This window comes from Hippopotamus amphibius, chromosome 1 (assembly GCF_030028045.1).
Source record: "Hippopotamus amphibius kiboko isolate mHipAmp2 chromosome 1, mHipAmp2.hap2, whole genome shotgun sequence".
Taxonomy (NCBI): domain Eukaryota; kingdom Metazoa; phylum Chordata; class Mammalia; order Artiodactyla; family Hippopotamidae; genus Hippopotamus; species Hippopotamus amphibius.
Window position 1 is genome coordinate 227,919,580 of NC_080186.1, and position 20,408 is coordinate 227,939,987.

Here is a 20,408-nt window from a genome sequence, read left to right on the forward strand (position 1 = left end):
CCCAAGCTAGCTTGAATCTGTCCCTCGTACTGGTGTAAAACTGTTCATCTTAAATTTTACCTCACTCACATTTCTTTCACGAAGATGTATCTGATTACTTAATGATAGTTTTTTTTTCCCCTACATATTACTATCTTGTCACTGACCACTTATTAAGTCCTGAAATAGATGCCATTTAACAATTTTTTCAGCCACTTGGAAAAAGCTCAGTTCTCCTTTGCTACTACATTGTACTATTATAATATTGTGACTACAATAATTTGATAATTTTTGTTCAACTGACTTAATATTTGAAAGTCATGAAACATTCATTTCCCCCTGTAACTATAGCGTCTGTTCTCAAATCAAATTGGAAATGGAGAGCAGTGAAATGCAGAATTCTACAGTCCAGGCTTCAATCAGGAATAAATTCTGTCACCTTTGAATTATCTAAGCTTGTCACTTCTTCACATTTCTCCTTCCTGCTATTCAAATTTTAACAGTATCAGGGCTTTTTCTAGCACTGGTCCATTGGAAGGTGAGAAAACACATACATACCAAATCAGTTTGTCTACTTGACCACAGTCTTAAGAAGTTGAAGTCATGGTGGTTTATGGATGTTGGCTAAAACGGGAGTGAGAAAGTAGTGTGAGGTCACTTGCCTGACATCCTTGGTCTCCATCTCTTTTCTAAGGGCCCACAGTAATTTTAAGATTTCTCGGCAAAGATGGTCAATGAACACTGGCTAATTTTCTATCAGCAAAGATTTCAAACTCTTTACTACTACAAGTCATTTTTGTTCTTCCTATGATGCCCCTTTCTGACTTTTTAGAGTCCACTTCATTATGGAATGTCCCAGTGTTTTCATGGATCCATATGAATTTACATTTACCCTTAGGCAGTATCAACTTTCAAAAAACTAAGAATAAACTTGCAAAAAAGAACCAATCTTCATACCACTTTATAGTTCTGATTTTTATTTCTACTTAGCACTAATGTGATTTTAATATGTCACCATGGATTCATTTATTTTAATTTCCACCTATTGACTTAACCTGTTCACATTTAACACTAGATTTCAAAGAGAAACTTTTAAAATATTTCAAGGCATTGAATATTCTGAAAATTGTAGCTTTAAAAAGCATATTTGTCAGTGTTACTTCTGGGTATATATCCACAAGAATTGAAAGCAGAATATCAAAGAGATATTTGCACATCTGTGTTCACAACAGTACTATTCACAGTAGCCGACAGGTGGAAACAACTCAATGTCCACTGACAGATGAATAAACAAAATGTGTTACATACATACAATGGAATACTATACAGCTTTAAAAAGAAAGAAAATCCTCTCATATGCTACAACATGGATGAACCTTGAGGACATTATACTAAGTGAAATAAGCCAGTCATAAAAGGACAAATACTGTGATAATTCAACATATAATAAGTCCCTAAGGCAATCAAATTCATAGAAATGGAAAACAGAATGGTAGTTAACAGGATCTGGGGGGAAAAGCTGTTGTTTAATGGGTGTAGAGTTTAGTTCTGGTAAGGTGGGGAGGTTCTGGAGATCTGTTTCACAACATTGTAAATATACTCAACACTACTGAACTGTACACTTAAAAATGGTTAAGGTGCTACCTGTTATGATGTGGTTTTACCACACACACAAAAAATGTATTTGTGTCATTTTGCATATAGATTTTTGATGGAAATGGGGTGGGACAGATGTTTATAATGTATATGTAGCATTTACCCCTTATGTTGTAATTTACTGTAATGCACACACACAAAAAACCTCTCACAAACTTAGCACTTATTAAATATATCAAGTACTGAGCAGCTTAAATAACAGTTTATTAGGGAGGAATGACCAAGTGTACAGACTGCAGAAAAACTGGCTATTCTGTCCCATATTTTACCTTTGTGGTTATCTGATTTATGTCTGTCTTTCCCACTAAGCAGAAAGTAAGCTCCAGTGATTGGTTTTATTCACTATTGTATCTCCAGGAAATCATACATAAATATTTATTGAATGAAAGAATATGGTATTAAACACTTGGAGATGTGGTAACACCCAGGTCCATAATTAGTAAATTCAAGCATAATTAGAGATATACCATAAAGGAGGCAGAATCAACTTTCGAAAAACTAATTTTAATCAAAACAAAAATTGTTGATCATTAACAAGTTTATAAAACAGTGATTTAGTTACATAAATAAATTGATATCAGTGTATCAAATCTTAATTACTTTCAACTTCATGAGCATGTTTACATGGGTGATGAAGTACAACCTTTTTTTTTTTCTTTTTACCTATTATAATAAATAAAATGGAGCGCATGAAATAGTTCTTCTAAACAAAAATACCTACAAACATACCTCTAGCATGTTCTCTAATGAAGGGAACAAGAGACACTGGACAACTTTTGCACCAAAACATAAAAATTGCTTTAAAAAGCACAAGGTTACAGAACCATCAGCTAAAATAAAGACACTATACTGTAACCAAAGTTGGTATTTAATAATATAATGAACAGTTTGGTAGTTAGATCTCCAGTTTGGTTATTTTAAAGCATTAAGACAAGGCAAGATAGAAGGCTGCTTTTGTTTTGAGTAATTCTAGAGAAAATAAAATATATTTAAAAAAAAGAAAGAAAACTGAAAAGTAGAACAGTCATACCTACACAACTTTCTGTCCTGCACAAAGTCAAAATACCTATGCAGAATAGATATATAATATATATAATGTTATTTGTGCACAAAGGTTAGCTTATTATTAGCTCACTGCAAAGGCGTAATGTATCATATGTCAATTGTTTTGGAAAACATTTTGCGTTTTGTGTCAAAAGGATATTTCTTTTAAATTTCCTAGGCTAGGAGGCACGAACCCCAGTTCCGGCATACTGTATATTCTTAATGCTAAGGCTTGCTGCTCTGGCTATGTATTTTGTTGTCCCTCTTATTCTAGTGCCTGTTACAAGCATGTGTGGTGTAGTGGTTGTTGTTATTGGTGTGTGTGTCTTGTGTCTGTGTGTATACATATATATATGTATACATAAGTTGTATACATATATATACATATATAATTTCTCCCAATAGATCTCAGTCCAACCATGCAATCCAAAAGGTGGCTCTGCATAGATGCCCAGCATGAAGTTCACCGCCTGAGCCAACCCTGAAGCAAGGCGCACTTTTAGTCCTTCTGATAGGTTTTCTCTCAGTTTTTTTTTGTTGTTTTTGTTTAAAACCAAGCTACTGCAGCTTCAAGTATTTTGCATTACATAGAATATTTTTTATAAATTAGTTAATGTTATATTTTCAATATTCAGACATATACTATAATATATATACAGTACAATAAATGCTCTCATTCTTTTTTTAATTTTTTTTTTGATAAATCCCTGAGAATGTATGTTGACAGTCGCTAAGTTTCCACATGCACAAGCATTGTGTGCCATGCTTCTGGACGAACAGCACTGCAAAGCCACGTGGGTCAGCCTTTTAACTATTAGTATTTCGTTTTGTTGGTTTGTTTAAATATGCTGAAAATGTAAAGATGAGTTACAAAGGAGTAAAGCTGAATCCATTCGAGGTACTTATCACAGGATGGAGGTGTTTTGTTTGGTTTTTAAAGCCATTTCAATTATTTTTTTTTGAGGCTGTGAACGTATACAGAAAACAGGAGAGCTATGTGGACTTTTGCCACTTGACAACATATACTCAGTGTAAACCAAACCTTTTTAACCTCTCTCTCATACAAAACCAAAAAACAAAACAAAACAAAAACCAAAAAAAGAAAAATAATAAAAGAAAAAGGGAAAAAAATAAAAAACACACAAACTTTCACAACATGACAATTTAGTCTGCAAACGCAATATAACTATACACATATAATACCGGTGTGGCTCTGTTCTTTAAGTTAAAAAGGGTACAAAGGCAGGCTCAAGTAAAAACAAACCGTCCCTCCCATTCCCACCCCCACCCCCATTCATACAAGTTCTATCAACCAAACCTCTCCCGAACCAGCATCATCAGTTTCTTTTTGCCTTTGTAGATTTGTTTCAGGTTGTCGATAAACTGTGTAAACTGAATGTGTCCATCATGCGCCATTAAGAAGGTCTCTCGGGCCTTGCTGAGGAACTCTATAAACTCACTATAGTGCCGAGGACTGATGTGTGTGAGCCGTGAGTGCGTCGTGTTGATGTAGGCCCCGATCGTGGCATCCAAGAGTTGCCTCAAGGGGGCTTTGTCCAGTGACATGAGCTTACCAGAGTTCCTCCTTCCGTGAAGTCCCACCATGCCAGGAGTGGTCAGAGTGCATCTGCGCAAAATGTCTGACAGTACCGTTGCACACTTGACACTCTTGACCACCAGAGGTATTATAGCTGCAAGCTCATTTTTACCAAGGGAGTGGCTAAGCGCACAGGCCCACAAAACATCATTAATGGCAGGGTGTGTGTCCTGATTGTAACTCAGGTTGAGATGGGTCATGGCCAGGGTGGCCAGCTTGTAGGCCCTCATGGGGTACCCGCGGTGCTCCATGTACCGTGCTATCGTGAAGAGCTGGGTGTAGCTCATGCCTGTTGTAGCAGCGTCGAGAACAATTTGGTACGCCGTCTCAAAAGCTATGTGATCCTTTTCACACAGGGTCAGCGCGGAGAGGGCACAGTTCTGAGGGTCCTTCATGGCGCACTGTAACGCGAGTGTCCGGGCGCTGCTGGCCAGCTTTTCCTGCTGGTGGCAGTCCAGGTGGAGGCGGACGATGGTGCTGTTGGACATCACGGTGGTTGCAACAATACTTGTGGCTTCGGTGGGAGTAAAAAGCGTAAACCAGCTCTGCATAATGCTGTCCAGGGCATAAACACCTGCAAGCAACACAGAGAAGCCCCATTACTGATGAGAGGCTGTCCAGAGGACTTGCCTTATTTCCACTTTACAATCAATGCTTACATTGTTAACTATCACAGGACATGACTAGGCCAGAAAATCCTGTAAAGTAATGTGCCTGGGAGCAACCTTTTAGAATAAGGTTATTATAGATTGTTTTTCAGTGAAATGCCTGAAAGGAACATGAACTTCCTGTAATAAAGAACTAATCCTCCCGGTAGCCGGTATTTGCACTGTGCTGCTGCTTGCTTGCCATTTCAGGCAATGGCTTTTTGCTAATGAGTTCTAGTTCACTGGGGCTTCCTGTCAGTTACCCACCACAGAATCTGAGTCAGAAAAACTACAACCCTCACCAGAACAGGGAGTTTTTATGTGGTGTGTGTGCATGTGTATAAGTTTAAAGTTACACACAATACAAAATGGCTAAACACACAAAGAAGCAGGAAAATGTGACCTATAATCAAGAGAAAAAAGTCAACAGAAGCAGACGTACAGATGACTCAGATATTTAAAACGGATGACAAGGTCTTTAAGATAAAACCACTTTAAGTACACAGACCCAATATGCCTCGGCTGCAGGAAAATCCTAACTGTGAGCCATTTAAAGTGCAGGTACTAAATTTAAGAGAAATTAGGCCTATGTCTTGGTGCTGGGGCAGGGGATGGTGTGGCAGTTCTTGAACTGGTATTATCTATGTATTGCTTCACTAAAGCATCACTTCAATAATACAAATATAATTTTTATATTGAGACCAATTTCCCTTTTTCCAAGATAACATACCATTATAGATTTTTTTTTGGGCTTTATTTATTATTTTTTGGCTGCATTGGGTCTTCATTGCTGCATGTGGGCTTTCTCTAGTTGCGGAGAGTGGGGGCTACTCTTCGATGTGGTGCTCAGGCTTCTCATTGTGGTGGCTTCTCTCGTTGCAGAGCATGGGCTCTAGGCACATGGGCTCAGTAGCTGTAGCTTGTGGCTCTAGAGCACAGGCTCAGTAGTTGTGCTGCATGGGCTTAGCTGCTCCACGGCATGTGGGATCTTTCCAGACCAGGGACTGAACTCCCTGTCCCCTGCACTGGCAGGCAGATTCTTAACCACTGCACCACCAGGGAAGTCCCAACATACCATTACAGATTAATAAAAGAGAAAAGGCAAGAAAAATGTTTCTACAGTATCTGCTGTGTCAACCTTCAGAAAAACTCGGAGGTGGCAGTCTTCTCAGCAAGAGGTGTGTGTGCTTTTCTGATACAAGTAGGAAGAAGACAGTTTAACCAACGTTTATTTTAAACAGCCACCGTTTTGTTTGCGTTGGCATTCTCGCCAGGAATGCATGGGTTTTTTAGTTCTGATTTACTGCTGCAGAAGGGAAATAGTTGGCTTAAGGGTCTCACAAAGTGTACTGTATGGGCAACCAGGGATCTTCCTACGGCTACTACAAATGCTCACACGTGTGAAAGCTCATCTAAACCACACCCAGTGGTCACTCATTTCTCTGCTGGGTGCCATGACAAACGCCCTCAGATGATGAAGAAAAGACTCAGTGCAACTAGGTAACTATATTATTTTCATTAAAGTGCCCTAAACCACTAACCCACAGTCTCAAGTTAGTTTCAAATATGGTTTCCTACCTACCAAAGATTCCCTCTGGAATATGAAATTGTAAATTTGGTTATCACAAAAAGTTACTACAAGCACCTTAAGTGTGACAGAACAACTGAACAGAAAGTGTTTACTGCCTGATGTATTCCATTTTAAATAAGACACTGGAGCCCCACAAATGTGACAGGAGCAATGCAAGTGTGTATAACTGAAGGCTGGAGGTGGGGGTTGGGAGAAGGGAGTCCTCTGTACATTGCTAGAAGGGGCAGGAGCTTTGGAGAAGTCAAGGTAGAAGAGTGAAAATGTTCTCCTATGTATCTGCAAAGGACAAGTTAAATCTGACCACGAGGCACCTTGGAAAGCTCCTCCTCCTGGTTTTCCTTACCCACTTCAGTAGCGCACGTTACCAGCCACCTCACCATCTCCCGCCGTCGCCAATTTAGGGTTGACAGTGTCATTCGCATAACCTATAAAGACAGGATGACAAAATGTTTTGCAAGATTATCCTAAGTCAATGGAAAAAGAAAGCAATTCATGACTAGGCACACTCCCTACCGGGAGGATGGAGAGCCTTATTTGGAGCAAAGCTCTACATGTGAATTTGGACTTGTCCACGCCCCTCTTGCTGGCCTTGCCCCAGCCTGGGAGGCAGGAGGTCCGTGTTCTACTCCAGGATGGCCAACTGGCTAGATGTGGCATCCTGGGCAAGTCACTCAATCAACCACTTTTCTCCTCTGCAAAATCTGAGGGCTGGACTGGCACATTAAACAAAGTCCACCTTCTCTTCTCCTTCCCAGCTTTAACATTCCATGGTTCTAAATTTCTGAGCCACCTCGTGAATTAATTCTGACTAGGAATCCTCAGTTGGCAAAGAGGCTTTTAAAAATAATTCTTTTAGTTATTCCTTTAATCTCTGGTTGTTCCTTCCTGGTGATTAAGAAGATAACCTCAGGTCTATAGAAGGAAATCACCTTTGGCATCATTAGCAATCCAATTTTGTTTTTTACTTTCTAATAGGTTCCAAGATAAGATGAACCATATCAACCTGCTTCCCTCTTTTTCTTTTTCTTTTTTTAAGATTCAGAACATCTAGAGACGTAATATTCCTAAAGCCCTGGAAAGGTCCCATGGGAGTCCTTCCTAGGTCCCTGGAAGAATGAGGCAGGGAGCAAGCTCTCAGTAATTTACCATTTACCAAAAAAATTTGCCAGAATTCCAAATAACCAGAAGGCTCATGTTAGTGGCTCGTTCTGCATCATACCTTTAAGAGGCAAATGACAAAAATAAGCCAAAAACAAAAACAAACAAAAACCAAAAGTTAGTAAAAGGAAAGAAATCATAAAGATCAGATCAGAAATAAATGAAAAAGAAATGAAGGAAACAATAGCAAAGATCAATAAAACCAAAAGCTGGTTCTTTGAGAGGATAAATAAAATTGATAAACCACTAGCCAGACTCATCAGGAAAAAAAGGGAGAAGACACAAATCAACAGAATTAGAAACGAAAAAGAAGTAACAGCCAACACTGCAGAAATACAAAAGATCTTGAGAGACTATTACAAGCAATTATATGCCAATAAATTGGAGAGCCTGGAAGAAATGGAAAAATTCTTAGAAAAGTACACTCTTCTAAGAGTAAACCAGGAGGAAATAGAATATATGAACAGACCAATCACAAGCACTGAAATTGAAACTGTAATTAAAAATCTTCCAACAAACAAAAGCCCAGGGTCAGATCGTTTCACAGGCGAATTCTGTCAAACATTTAGAGAAGAGCTAACACCTATCCTTCTTAAACTCTTCCAAAATATAGCAGGAGGAACACTCCCAAAGTCATTCTATGAGGCCACCATCACCCTGATACCAAAACCAAAGACATCACAAAAAAAGAAAATTACAGGCCAATATCACTGATGAATATAGATGCAAAAATCCTCAACAAAATACTAGCTAACAGAATCCAACAACACATTAAAAAGATCATACACCAGGATCAAGTGGGGTTTATCCCAGGGATGCAAGGATTCTTCAATATATGCAAATAAGTCAAGGTGATACACCATATTAACAAGGATAAAAGGATAAAAACTATATGATAATCTCAACAGATGCAGAAAAAGCTTTTGACAAAATTCAACATCCATTTATGATAAAAACTCTCTAGAAAGTGGGCACAGAAGGAAACTACCTCAACATAATAAAAGCCATATATGACAAACCAACAGCCAACATCATTCTAAATGGTGAAAAACTGAAGCATTCTGCCTAAGAACAGGAACAAGACAAGGGTACCCACTCTCACCACTCCTATTCAACATAGTTTTGGAAGTTTTAGCCACAGCAGAGAAGAAAAATAAATAAAAGGAATCCAAATTGGAAAAAAAGAAGTAAAACTGTCACTTTGCAGATGACATATTATACATAGAAAACCCTAAAGATGCTACCAGGAAACTGCTAGCGCTAATAGATAAATTCAGTAAAATAGCATGGTACAAAATTAATGCACAGAAATCTCTTGTATTCCTATACACTAACAATGAAAGATCAGAAAGAGAAATTAAGAAAACACTCCCATTTATTATTGCAACAAAAAGAATAAAATACCTAGGAAAAAACCTGCCTAAGGAGGTAAAAGACCTGTATGCGGAAAACTATAAGACACTGATGAAAAAAATCAAAGACGGTACAAACAGATGGAGGGACATACCATGTTCTTGGATTAGAAGAATCAACATTGTGAAAATGACTATCCTACCCAAAGCAATTTTCAGATTCAATGCAATCCCTATCAAATTACCAATGGCATTTTTCACAGAACTAGAACAAGAAATTTTAAGATTTGTATGGAAATATGAAAGACCCCAAATAGCCAAAGCAATCTTGAGAAGCAAAGATGGAGCTGGAGGAAACATGGAGCTGGAGGCATCAGGCTCCCTGACTTCAGACTATACTACAAGGCTGCAGTGATCACGACAGTATGGTACTGACACAAAAACAGAAATATAGATCAATGGAACAGAATAGAGGGCCCAGAGATAAAACTCATGCACATATGGGCACCTTATCTTTGACAAAGGAGGCAAGAATATATAATGGAGAAAAGATAGCCTCTTTTGTAAGTGGTGCTGGGAAAACTGGACAGCTACATGTAAAAGAATGAAATTAGAACACTTCCTAACACCATACACAAAAGTAAACTCAAAATGCATTAAAGAGCTAAATGTAAGGCCAGACACTATAAAACTCTTAGAGGAAAACATAGGCAGAACACTCTATGACATGAATCAAAGCAAGATTCTTTTTGACCCACTCCCACAATGATGGAAATAAAACAACAAAAATAAACGGGACCTAAAAAACTTAAAAGCTTTTGCACAGCAAAAGAAACCATAAACAAGACAAGAAGACAACCCTCAGAATGGGACAAAATATTTGCCAATGAAGCAACACAAAGGATTAATCTCCAAAATATACAAACAGCTCATGCATCTCTATATTAAAAAAGCAAACAACCTAATCCAAAAATGGGCAGAAGACCTAAATAGATATTTCTCCAAAGAAGACATGCAGATGGCTAACAAACACATGAAAAGATGCTCAACATCACTAATCATTAGAGAAATGCAAGTCAAAGCCACAATGAAGTATCACCTCACACCGGTCAGAGTGGCCATCATCACAAAATCTAGAAACGATAAACGCTGGAGAGAATGCAGAGAAAAGGGAACTCTCCTGCACTCTTGGTGGGAATGTAAGTTGGTACAGCCACTACGGAAAACAGTATGAAGGTTCCTTAAAAAACTAAAAAGAGCACTACCATATGACCTAATAATCCCACTGCTGGGCATATACCCTGAGAAAACCATAATCCAAAAAGATACATGTACCATAGTGTTCACTGCAGCACTATTTACAATAGTCAGAACATGGAAGCAACCTAAATGCCCATCAACAGATGAATGGATAAAGATGTGTCACATATATACAATGGAATATTACTGCCATAAAAAGGAATGAAATTGAGCTTTTTGTAGTGTGGTGGATGGACCTAGAGTCTGTCATACAGAGTGAAGTAAGCCAGAAAGAGAAAAACAAATCCCGTATGCTAATTCATATATATGGAATCTAAAAAAATGGTACTGATGAACCCAGTGGCAGGGCAAAAGTAAAGATGCAGATGTAGAGAATGGACTTGAGGACATGGGTGGGGGGGGGTGCGCGTGAAGGGGAAGCTGGGAGGGAGTGAGTAGCACTGACATATATACACTAACAAATGTAAAACAGCCAGTGGGAGGCTGCAGCGTAACACAGGGAGATCAGTTCGATGATTGGTGATGATGAGGGGTTGGACAGGGAGGGTGGGAGGGAGGCAATATGAGGATATATGTATAAATACAGCTGATTCACTTTGTTGTACAGTACAAACTGGCACAACAGTGTAAAGCAAGTATACTCCAATAAAGAGCTTAAAAAAAAAAAAAAGTCAAACAAGAAGAATTTATTTTTTAAAAGAAACTTCTAAAATGTCACTGTATAGCTTTAATGCAATCTCCCATGCCCTCTGCTTGTAGAGTACTATATATGGCAAGTGTATTTTCCTATAATCTAATTCTTTAACCTTATTAATGACTGTAAGGAGAAGCCATGACTAGAAAACCATAGTAATCCTCTAATTGGGACATGGTAGGCCCCACACATTAGAAAATTAGAAGACAACAATTTCTTTCACTGCTTTTTATGGAGGGAAGAACACAAATGTAACACAGAAGGTGATTTTTTATTGAAAGACACAAACAGGGCTTCTAACTGTACAGTCCTGCACATGAAGACAGCAGTCTGGTTCAGCTGGGAATGACCACCACTGTGAAGTGCAGTACTCTCCTGAAGTCTAACAGATCTGTGCACCAAAGAGTTATGTACCTGCACTAAAAAATCCAAACCAACAGCAACAATCCTAGGATGATGCTTTCATTTAGCAGTTCTTGGTGTCCCAGGAAAGACCCCAGTCACATACCTGCAGACCTAGCTCCAGAGACACTTTCAAAAGAGTGATGTCTGGCAAACTGTCCATGAGAGTTGCTATTTTAAATGCATCTTGGGCAAGCTTGAAGATGTGGGACGAGGAGTGAATGTTTTTCTGGATGGATTCTAATACTGTTTCCAGCCTCCGAACATCGCCTGCAATGAACAAGGAAACACCAAATCAAAGCAAAGCAAGGCAAAGCAAAACAACAACAACAAAAAATCATACAACCACACACACACACACACATAAAGGTAGTTAAAAAGGAACAAAACAAAGCACAAAGCACAAGTTAATTTACATGAAATGTTCACAGATGGCACAGATGTTACAAGTAAGTGTCCCAAGGTTATTGCAATATCCAAGAATCCTGGTTTTATAAAAAAGATACACCAAGACATATCCTCAATGACTAAAAGCACATGTGAACCAAAACCAACATGAGATAGCAAATAGTTCTCTCAGGTTCCTACTTATGTATTTCTGGTGAGTATTTCCTGGAGAAAAAATGTGACCCAGCTTTTTAATCTGCTTCTGAAGCTCACTCACCATTTACATGGCAAGGTAACTAAACCTGAACTCTGCCAGCAGCAAGTTTAATGATGCAGTTAAATGAGGAAAACTCCGACTCAAATGAGCAGCACCTGTTTTGCTTCATAAGCTGAAGAAAAGGACCCCTTACAACATAAGCACCACTACTGAGAATTTGATAGAAAATATGACCCTTCAAATAAAAAGGCAAACTAACAAAATAAACATGAGGCCTCAGGACAACCCAGTACCTTTGGCTGCAGTTAGCATAGTGGATGCCAGCTCACACTGCTGGGATTCTATGTGGCTTAGAGTGAACCAACGAGGGTATCGGTTGGGAACAACTGACGCAATGTGGTGTGGGCGAGTGAGGTCTCCCGTTGGAGCAGTAGATTCCAATACTAGCAACCTGTAATGACAAGACAAGGCAGGCAGCTCTTAGTTACCATTTGTCCATCACCTTGGCCACAGGGACTGGCCAGAAGCCAGAGGAGTGGGTAGACTCTGGGAGAGGCTGTTCAGGTCCTTGGTGCGGGAAGAACTGGCACAGCAGCTGTCTGGGTGCTAAAGTCACCTCATTAATTGCTCATTCATTACCTAAACCGAAGAGGTTTCCTTTCTTTAGCATCATTCAGAATATGGCAACATTCAAGGAAATTAAGATATGTAATAATGAAGAGGTCTGAAACACAACTCTTAAAGTTTACCTACTGTAAAATTTCTGAATCTTATCACTCATTAAAAAATAAAAATCAAAAGAAACTGATAGTTAAGTGGATATTTAAGACTGGGAATTCAACAGTTAGGGATCAGTGTATAGCTGAGACGAAGAAGTTTAACTTATTAAAACAAAATAAGAAGGAAAATAAAACAAAAATGACTTTCTTTCCATATATTCATACTTTCTGCAGAATCAGTTCCCTATTACTTCAGAAATTTGTATTTAGAAAATGTTCTAGCAATCATATCAGAGATGAGGAATGCAAATGATCCAAGTATTTGTCCCTTGACAGTCTTGCAAAAAGCCAGCATGATTTCTTAATTTATCAAGCTATCTTTAAGACTGTGTTGACAAAGAACAACTATTGAAACAAAGCACTTGCTTAGTGGTGTCTTCCAAATATAACCACCAAAGAAATTAGTAAGAGTAGCTATAACCGCAATAATTTTTTTACAATCATCAAAACACTGACCTTCACTCCAGTACACCAGTGTTAGGGACTGTGGAGTAAGAGCTGGGGACCAGAAGTTAGCAGGGTCAGGGTGTGATGCTGGGCTTGGGGCCTTACCCAACAGCAATTATTGCTCTGGTAAGCTAAATGCCTCACTCCCTCTTCCTTTTATCCAGGGATACAGAGATGTTAGCATTAGACAGTGGCAATTAAGTAGTAACAATTTTCACGGGGTTGCTATTCAGATTTTTAAAAACCCAGAACATCCCTATATTCACAGGCAGATCTTTCCAGAGTTGCTGTAGTCAACATCCCTGGAAAAATGAGAAAATGATTGTGAAAACGCCCTTCTTCAGCACCTCCCCTCTCTTTCTAGAAAGACTAAGAAGCAAGTAAGCTACCTGTTTCTTTTCCTTCCTGTTCCCCTGGCTGCCTTGAGATGCTCTAGTAGTTCACACCAGCTCCCTCCCATGGCAGTCCTTTGGCTGAGAGCATGTGGCAGGTAGAAGAGAAGAGGTGGAAAACAATTCCCCTGTGCCGTGCTGGTCTCCCCCATGAACAAAGGGCGGACATAAATGAGTTTCTGAGCGTTAGGAAAGTAAGACTCCCCACCTGAGAGATACCGTCACATAAGCCAGAACCACAGAGAAACATTATGCTGTTTTACCCTTAAATGTTACAGGAGTTGTAGCAATAGCATCTGGTGGCATCATAACATTAGCATCACTCCCTTCACCACAGGAGCAGAATTGTTAGGATTCGAGTAAGTATAGAGCTGAGCATCTGTCTTTATCTGACAACTTCCATTTCAGCTTCCAAAAATGGGAATAGGAATGCACTTATAAAACTGTGCTCTAAAATACAAACCAAGCAGTATAAAGTAACTGGGGGGGGGGGGGGGTTTGCTTATGTTAGTTATTAATTTATTTTTTGATATTTTAAAAACAGGCGAGAGAGAACTTTTAGGTTTTCTCTGATATGTTAATGAGATTTCATGTTGCCAAGGAAAGCATGTCAAATTAGTCAAATTAAAGGATGTCAGCCTCAATACACAACGACACACAGGTACACACAAACACAAACACACTCCATCGCTGGATAAAAAAGGCCTCCTGTGATTTATAAGCTACACTCATACAGGAAAGGCATTGTTTTTGAATCCATTACACTGGCTGCAGAGACAGTATCTTTGATGAAAAATTTCTGTGGAATCAAACTATTCTCCAGTACCTCAAGCTTTTAGGTGTGTACATGGTTTGTGTTCAGGTGGCAATAACAGGGTCTAATCTGCACTTTAACAAAACTGTTAATTAAAAAAAAAAAGACGAAAAGAAAAAGGTCATGTTTTAAGGAAGGGAGAAATTCCTTTCAGGTCCTTAAAGTTTAAAGGGCTATATATGAGATTGAAAAATGTAATCTTGAATTCATTAAAAAATATTCAGCTAGAACAAATTTGTGATAACAATTATTATTTTGTGAACAGACTTTAAAGAGGGTGAAAACAGGAAGGTCAGCGGCAGAGAAGAATGTGTTCTGTTTTTACTGAAAAAGAGGGACTGAGTGGGGGATGGAAACAAAGCTGAGGTGAGCAAATTCTGGAAGACTCCTAAATAGCGATGCCTTCAATGCGAGGTACAGCTCCCATATTCTCTCACCCTCCAGTTGAGCACAAAGGTGTTTCGGTGCTAAGACGGCTTTCCTGCGCTACTGATGGAATATGTAATTACCGTGGGTGTGAAGGGCTCCCTCAATTATATTCAGTCAAGTATACATATTATTTACCACTGTTTCAAAAATCTAATTTTTTTTTCAAAACAATTAGTTATTTAGGAAGGTTTCAACTGTTGCTGTCTTGTGGTTAAACTAGGCCTGAAATTGTTCTCTAGTCCCAAATTCTAGCTTCAAGAAAAAGTAGGGTAAAGCCACCATGAACATGTGACAGCAGACAAGAATACCATTCTTCCCTTACTTTAAAACAAAGGCCAAACAAGCCAACAAACCATCACCACAAAACCCAAGAAGCATGAATAGTTTCTTTAGCTTTTTTGCTACCTACAAGAAACATGAATGAATGAGAAGTCAGTTAACAGCCATTTTTCCCAGTGGGGGATTTGGATTGCCTCTGCCGGCGGGGCTGTGAATACATACCGCATTGCTCTCAGTGCAATTTTGTATGCCAATTCAGCATCATGAGGTAGGAGAGAGGTGAAGAGATACTTGGCAAATGTGTGCATTGGAACGCTCTCCCGATGGATTATTTCGCCTAAACCACTATATGGTCCGGCTGTAGGAAGAGAGTATACACATTTTACATTCCTAGAAAAGGATCTAAGACTTCTAGTAAAGTATAGGTTAAATTTTTTATGTAAAATTATAAACAATGCTAATCTAGTTAAGAATGTAATCTAAGTGACATAGTAGAAACGAATACAAGTCTTAGTCAAAAATGATTCTACAGGGTAGAGTATACGATATTAAATTTACTTCAGGAACAATTCCCTGTACCGTAGCTAAAAGGAAAATCACAGAACTATGGGGCAGAACTTTTTCACATTATAACTGCTTCAGAGAAACAAACCCTCTGAAGCAGGAAACCTCACTGAATTTAAGAAAGACCCTCTCTCAACGTATACAATCTGAGCATCCAGATTTTCAAATACACAGATGAGTCTACAGCTTAAGTTTGGAACCTGCCCCAGATCCGGTCAGTCCTAGGGGCACAGATGAGACAGGCTTCCAGAAGAGTGCTCTGCTACGGAGGGAGGGCTGGGGAGGATTCTGAACCACAAATCCTAATACAGAATAAGGCTTTAAATATTGTTGCTTCTAACAAGCAGAAATCGATATTAATTCTCATGAAGTGATTAATAATAAAAGAATAGAGTAATACTCACCGTAGGCAAAGAAAAAAAAATTTAAATAACTGAATCTACCATTATTTGGGATTCAAAAGACCAATTTTAAAAGCAAAATTACATTCAAGCTGTCAAAATTCACTTCTTACTAAGTTATGACAGGGATGGTGGCACAGCTGACCCCCTGTGTGCTCTCTGAATGCTATGCTAAAAACGGCTGTACCGACTTCTAAAATAAATTTTGAAAGGAAACCACAATGGTTAGTTCACAACTTTCCGCTTAGGTACTCTGAGGTTTAGTTACTGTAAAGTGTTTTATAAATTAGTTTCCATGTCACTTTTGGGTAACATCGGTTTCATGACTTCTAGAATTATGAACCATGACACTACTGCTCAAAGGACGTAATACATTTGTTTCCCATGAGAAAAATAAGTCTGGTGGAGGGTTTAGAATGTAAGAAATGCAGTGCAGAGGAAATGGTGAGAGGAGTTACTGAATTGGGCACTGAGTAGGATCATGATACATTTTAGATTATTTTAACAGAAGCTGTTTTTAAATTTCATTGTTTTATTCTTTGGTTAGTATTTTTGAATTGTTCCTTATTTAACTGCTTTGAAAGTCATGTAAACAACTTATTTTTTTACCTGGACAAACTGAAATCCATCCTAAATTTCTAATTTTATCAAACCTATTAATCTTTTTTTTTTTGTCTTTAGGACACTGAAAAATGTTTTAGTGATCTGATATTCTTCAAAAGTTGATACAGCATTACATTTACCTTTAGTTCATATAATGAGGCCAAATTATTTGTTATTATTATAGACTGAATGTCTGCCCTCCCCCTAAATTAATATATTAAAGCCCCAACTCCCAATGTGACTATATTTGAAGATAAGGCCTTTATGGAGGTAATTAAGGTTAAATGAGGTCATAGGGCCGGCTGACCTCGTCCAACAGAATTAGTGTCCTGTAAGAAGAGACAGAGAGAGTGATCTCTGTCTCTGTCTCTGCCTTGTGAGGGCTCAGGGAGAAGGCAGCCATCTGCAAGGCAGGAAGTGGGCCCTCACCAGACACTGAGTTAGCTGGCACCTTGACCTTGGACTTCTCAGCCTTCCGAACTGTAAGAAATAAATTTCCGTTGTTTAAGCCACCTAATCTGTAATATTTTTTAATGGCAACCTGAGCAGACTAATACATTAACTCTACTTTATTGAGGACTAATTATTGCAAACCTGTATATTTTTCACCCTCATTTCTCTTCCATTTCTTTTCAGTGTTTCCCTTAAACAATCACGTTCCCTTTTTGTACTATGCAGGGAAGGCCAGGCTGCATAACCAACATAACAACACCTCCCAACAAGCAAAACGTTCAGTCAGGTATCACAGAATTATCTGTCGATCAATAATCAGTGTAACCCCTGAACTCCAGTGTACTGAAAAATGAAAAACTGAAATTTGGAATCCAAGTTCCCCTGAAGTGCTTTTCCAATATGCCAATTGATCCTATATGCCCATACTGTGTCCAGCAGTGATTAACACAAAGCAACAATACAAGGTTACTGCTTCCTCTTTTTCAGATACCTGAGTCTGCTAACTAATTTGACCCTGAAATTCAGAGTATAAATGCATGAAGACCTTGGTGCCCAGTGCAGTCACCTCAATCATGGAGCGCTTATCTTTTGAAGTTTATAGAAATGGTCCCTTGGCTTCCCCTTGGACGTCTTCCTGCCCTGCACCACCCACTCTATGCGGGCCGAGCAAGCTGGGAAAGGAGAGGAGGCTGGGCAGAGTCATCAGCACTCCTTATCAGGCACAGTTCTCATTAAAATGCTTAATGGGAAGATACGGACTAGTCAAAGACTAAGACAAAGTTAAAAAATACGCATGAGTAACGAACGTGGAGACATTTAAAAAGGTAAGTGATGAACAGATATCAGAAACTATCAACTTTGAAAAGCACACATCTTCATCTTTTTTCTTTCAGGATAATGAAAATCAAAAGGCAGTTACCAAGAGCTACTAGGAGCCAGCATAAAAAAGTTTGTGGTTAATGATATTGCTTCTATCAAAAGGAAATATATGACAGGAAACTAAAACAGTAATGAAAAGATCAAGATCATTTGAAATTTGTCAAGATAGGCTTTTATCTTTAGGAAAACAAAAAAAAACTTCAGGAGAGTGCGTCAATAAATTATTAGGAATTTTTACCAAAATTAAGCATGTTTTATTCAGAAGAACATTTTCCCTTTAAGATGCACTTCTAAAACATGTAAATGTATAATATATTTAATGAAAATATTTTTTTCAAATCTTTAGTTTTGGATATATAAAAGGTTTTGAAATGCTATTTTCTCTAAATCTCTTACCTATAAATAGCCATTCCAAATATAAGATGAAGATACCATACTTCATGAGCTTATCAATCATAGAGAATTGCACAGAAATAATACACATGTACTTGACAGACAGAAGCAATTTAAAAAATGTGACATCACCTAAATCTGTGTAAAAGATTAGACTACCACATTAATTACACTTATTCTTTTCAAGAAGAAAAATATTAAAAAAAATAATGCCAGCCAAAATTTGTTAAGCCCTTTAGCTCTTGACCTTATAAAAAGAAGAAAACTAGACTTTGCCCTAGTGATTCTATGAAACTGTTACCCTGATGAATCTACACCTAATGAATTCTCTGAAATAATTAAATTAGCACAGTGAAAATTGACTTCTGTAGTCTTTGGTCCTTTGTTAGCAGGTGCAAATGACATGTTCAAAATCCAGACGTCATGTAGCAGCTAATACTTTGGAGGAATGCGAACTGATTTCCATTTTATTATTTAATTGATCAAGCAAAGAGGAATATGGCTACCAGCAATAACTCACTAAGTATCAAACTTGCATTTATCTCAGGAACAACACAGACTAAATAAAAACAGTCCTTTTTAAAGCTTGTGGCATTTAAATGGGGCTCATTTCTAGCAGGTTATCTTACATGACCACCTAAACCAAATGATAAACATCTAAACATCTGTACTTTTTTTTCTTAAGTGATACTATTTTTTGGAAAGTGAACATGCCTATGACACTCTGACCGTACCAATCAAGATCACGACCATGTTAAATGTACTTAAACAGTACTCCCAATATAAGAAAGCTGAGTGCCTAAATAAAATGGGCTAAACAAGTGGAAAAGTTCTTTATCATACTACCTTCTAATAGGAAGACTGCTTGCTTGCGGAAAATTTTCACCAGTGTGTCATCCAATTCAATTTCCTGAAGCTTGGAAATGAGCTGCTCCTCATTCCGGCAAACCTTCTCTTGGGTGTACAGCCCATCAGGCATGATACGCTGCTGTCCCAGCCCTATCAGGGCTACTTCCACAGCTAGTGTTAAATAGGATTCCCCTTCTTCTAAGAATTTGTGTGCAGGTAGATGCTGGTATTCCAGAGACTTGCACTGTCCCATATTCTCTGTCACAAAAGAAATCAGAGTTCAGAAATGACTTCTGCAGATATTCTGAGAGGTACAATCTGTTTTACCCAGTACTCAAACGAATTATTGACTTAACTCCAAGAAAGCCAGAAAACCATGTTTCTTAGGTTAAAGTACATAGTTTTGCAATATCTTTTTAAAAATGACCATGAATGACTAAATGTGTATGTTCTGGGGGACAGAATATTACAAATACTTTTCTCTCATTAAAAATGAATCACCAAAGAAAACTATAAGTCTAAAAAGAAATACTAAGAATGCCTAAGAGTAAACAAATTTTTATTTAAACAGTAGTAAAATTACATGATGACTGCAATAGTTACCAATTTTTTAAAGCCTGGAATTAAAAAAATTTTTCCATACTTTTATCACAATGTTGTAATTTATAATAAAAACAGCAGAGAACACAACATATATGTAATTCAATTTCATGGTCCTTTATGTTATCAAAGAGTCAACAGTTATCACAAGAGAATGATTCTTTAAGCATTCTCTTATCTCTGCTAAGGTGTTTCTGTTAGAAATTCTTAACAAACTTCAACTGTCAAATTTCCAAGGAAAGTGAATTCAGAGTCCTACCCTCACCCTCCGGATAAGAGTCTGGGTTACCCACAATCCATGAAGGCAACCACCACAGGCTAGGTAATTAACAATTCAAGCTAATCCAGCAAAGGGACAATCCTCCTTCCCTCCCACATGATGAACATCCTTATTTTATATCTTCATGCCGGAAAATAGTCGTAAATGCAGATCACTTCTTAGATGTACAATCACTGACCAGAAGGGAATAAATATCTTTAGGTTCTTGACACATGCTGCCAACTGTCAACTCTAAGACTTTTCCCAGTTTGCAGAAGCCTGC

At 38.2% G+C, this 20,408-nt stretch overlaps 1 protein-coding gene across 1 annotated transcript in view; it reads right to left on the reverse strand.

Moving 5' to 3' along the window:
• Positions 1-2,124: 2,124 nt before the first annotated feature.
• Positions 2,125-20,408, reverse strand: part of ZSWIM6 (zinc finger SWIM-type containing 6) — a 207,636-nt gene continuing 189,352 nt past the window's right edge. Inside the window, exons 9-14 of the mRNA XM_057742822.1 lie at positions 19,264-19,524; positions 15,347-15,482; positions 12,278-12,435; positions 11,487-11,650; positions 6,858-6,939; positions 2,125-4,850 (exon numbers count right to left, since the gene is read on the reverse strand). Of these exons, the coding sequence (XP_057598805.1) occupies positions 3,988-4,850; positions 6,858-6,939; positions 11,487-11,650; positions 12,278-12,435; positions 15,347-15,482; positions 19,264-19,524 (1,664 nt within the window). The 3' untranslated portion in view covers positions 2,125-3,987. The remainder of the gene's footprint in view (positions 4,851-6,857; positions 6,940-11,486; positions 11,651-12,277; positions 12,436-15,346; positions 15,483-19,263; positions 19,525-20,408) is intronic.